Here is a 2314-nt window from a genome sequence, read left to right as displayed (position 1 = left end):
GAGCGACTTTTGTTGCTTGCCCTAAAAAGATAAGAGGACAAAAAACAATGATTGTGAATTTACCATTTTACCCTTAAAGTTTCCCAATTAAGGTTCTTCCCAACTGCTAAGTAAAACCTGGTGATTGTGAATTTACCAATTCACCCTTCCAAAGTTTTCCTATTTAAGGTTCCTCCCAATGCTTGTAACTGACTCACCACCAACAGTTTTCACAACCCCCTCACTACCATCAAAACATTTTTCTTCATCAACTACACACACCCATCTCTCCATTTTCACACAGTGACACACACACACAGACACAGTTGGGGGTGGCGGAGGGAGGAGTGAGATGGGGGGCAATGGTGGTGGTGGTGGTGGTGGATCACCATGTGGGGCATGCAAGTTCTTGAGGAGGAAATGTGTGAAAGGGTGTGTGTTTGCACCGTACTTTAAGTCAGACGACGGAGGTACGGCGGAGTTTGAGGCGGTGCACAGGGTGTTCGGAGCCAGGAACGCCGCCAAGCTCCTCCTGATAACGCCGGCGAACAGGCGGCTAGACGCCGTCGTTTCACTGTGTTATGAAGCTGTCTCTAGAGTCAAAGACCCTGTGTATGGCTGTGTGGCCCAAGTCTTCAACCTCCAGCAACAGGTCCTCCCTCTATACATGCGTTAGTTTATTAAAATCTAGAGTAAATTACGTTTTTAGTCCCTATGGTTTGTTAAAAATTTCAATTTTCGTCCCTATGGTTTATAAATTGCAGTTTTTATCCTTATAATTTACAATTTATTGTTATTTCAGTCTATTTGTTTTACAATTCTTTACTGCTTTGGTCCCTTTATTTAAATGCAACAACTAGATTGAGAATGAAAATAGCAATAACTTGCAAATCATAGGAACAAAAATAGCAATTTCTAAACTATAAGAACAAAAGTTGAAATTATTAACATATCATAGGGACGAAAATTGTAATTTACTCTAAAAATAAGAGTAAGGGGGTGTTTGGGATTATTTTTTTTGAAACAACTTATGTTTTTATTTTTTAAAAGTACTTATTATAAGTAAGAATAGTTTCAATTCTTCAAAAACTTCTTGTTACCGGTTTGACACCGATATAAGTTGTTTATCCAAACACTCAAAAGTGCTTATTATCGACGTCACACCGGAATAAGTCAATAAGTTATTTTTATAAACAATCCCAAACATCCCATAAATTACAATTTTAGTCTTTGTGGTTTGTTAAAAGTTGCGAATTTTGTCTCAACTTTTTCAAAATTAAGTACGGTTTTCATCCATTTGTTTGTAACTTATTGTTGTTTTCGTCCCTAAGATTAACTGCGTTAGCAGCTTACCGTTAAATATGAGAGATGAAAACAACGATGAATTATAAACCATACCACCACAGGGATTAAAAAACAATGAATTATAAGTCATAAGGACAAAATTCGTAATTCTAAAAACATAGGGACGAAAATAGCATTTTGTAACAAACCACAAGGACGAAAACGTGGTTTACACTTAAAATAATTATCTAATTATTTTAATAAAATAAATTGGACCATATTTTTAATTTTTAATGTAAGTTATAATTTAAATTTATAAATTAATTGAAATTATTATATGGTTTTCTAATTTCGTATTTTTATGTTCAAATACAGATCGATAATTTACAGGCGGAGTTAGCATACGTCCAAACTCGTGTTTCTATCATGAAACACAGTACTTCATGTCAATCATCCAAAAACCATTCACCGTCGTCATTTGGTTCTACGGTGCCTTCGCTTGAAACACCAGGCTTTTCCAACGACGACTCTGCCTCGTTAGACGAGGCATTGTTTAAAGACATCGATGGTCTTGAGATGTTAGCTCGAGAGCTCTTGAACAAGTACCTGCCGGGGTCGAAGATTTAGAATTCTTGATTTTCATGAAAGTATTCTATCTGAGTTTCGATGTGTAAGTGTACGAGAAAGAAATCAAATTCTCAATCTAAATTTAATTGTTTTTTTTTATGGTATGTAAGTTGTCATTTCATGTATTATGCAACGTTGTTTGCATTGGTTAACCTTAGAAAACCGAATCTAAATCTAACCTCATTTTCTTAAGGTAGTAAACGAAATATAATACGTAATGATATTGTTTAGCAAAACTAGGTTAACTTATAAGCTAATTTATTTTTTGGGTACACGTTTAGATGCACATAAGCTAACTTATAAGTTAAGTTATTCAAACGCTACTTGGAGTAGCGTTTTGGTGGCTTATTGTCACTTCTTTCAATTACAACTCTCATTAATATTAATTATTATTTATTACTATTAATTATAAATAAATATTAAT

The 2314-nt window shown here is 34.5% G+C and overlaps 1 protein-coding gene across 1 annotated transcript; it reads left to right on the top strand.

Annotated features, from left to right (window-relative positions):
- Positions 1 to 331: 331 nt before the first annotated feature.
- On the top strand, positions 332 to 1890 carry LOC112529090 (LOB domain-containing protein 19-like). Its single transcript, XM_025140166.1, has 2 exons — positions 332 to 631; positions 1639 to 1890. Exons 1-2 carry the CDS (start codon positions 332 to 334, stop codon positions 1888 to 1890), a joined length of 552 nt encoding a protein of 183 aa, XP_024995934.1.
- Positions 1891 to 2314: the final 424 nt, after the last annotated feature.

The sequence above is a fragment of the Cynara cardunculus genome, assembly GCF_001531365.2.
Source record: "Cynara cardunculus var. scolymus isolate 2C chromosome LG 16, CcrdV1, whole genome shotgun sequence".
In the NCBI taxonomy this organism is placed as follows: Eukaryota; Viridiplantae; Streptophyta; class Magnoliopsida; order Asterales; family Asteraceae; genus Cynara; species Cynara cardunculus.
Note: the sequence above shows the minus strand (reverse complement) of the source record. Positions and strands in the feature narration are given on the sequence as shown.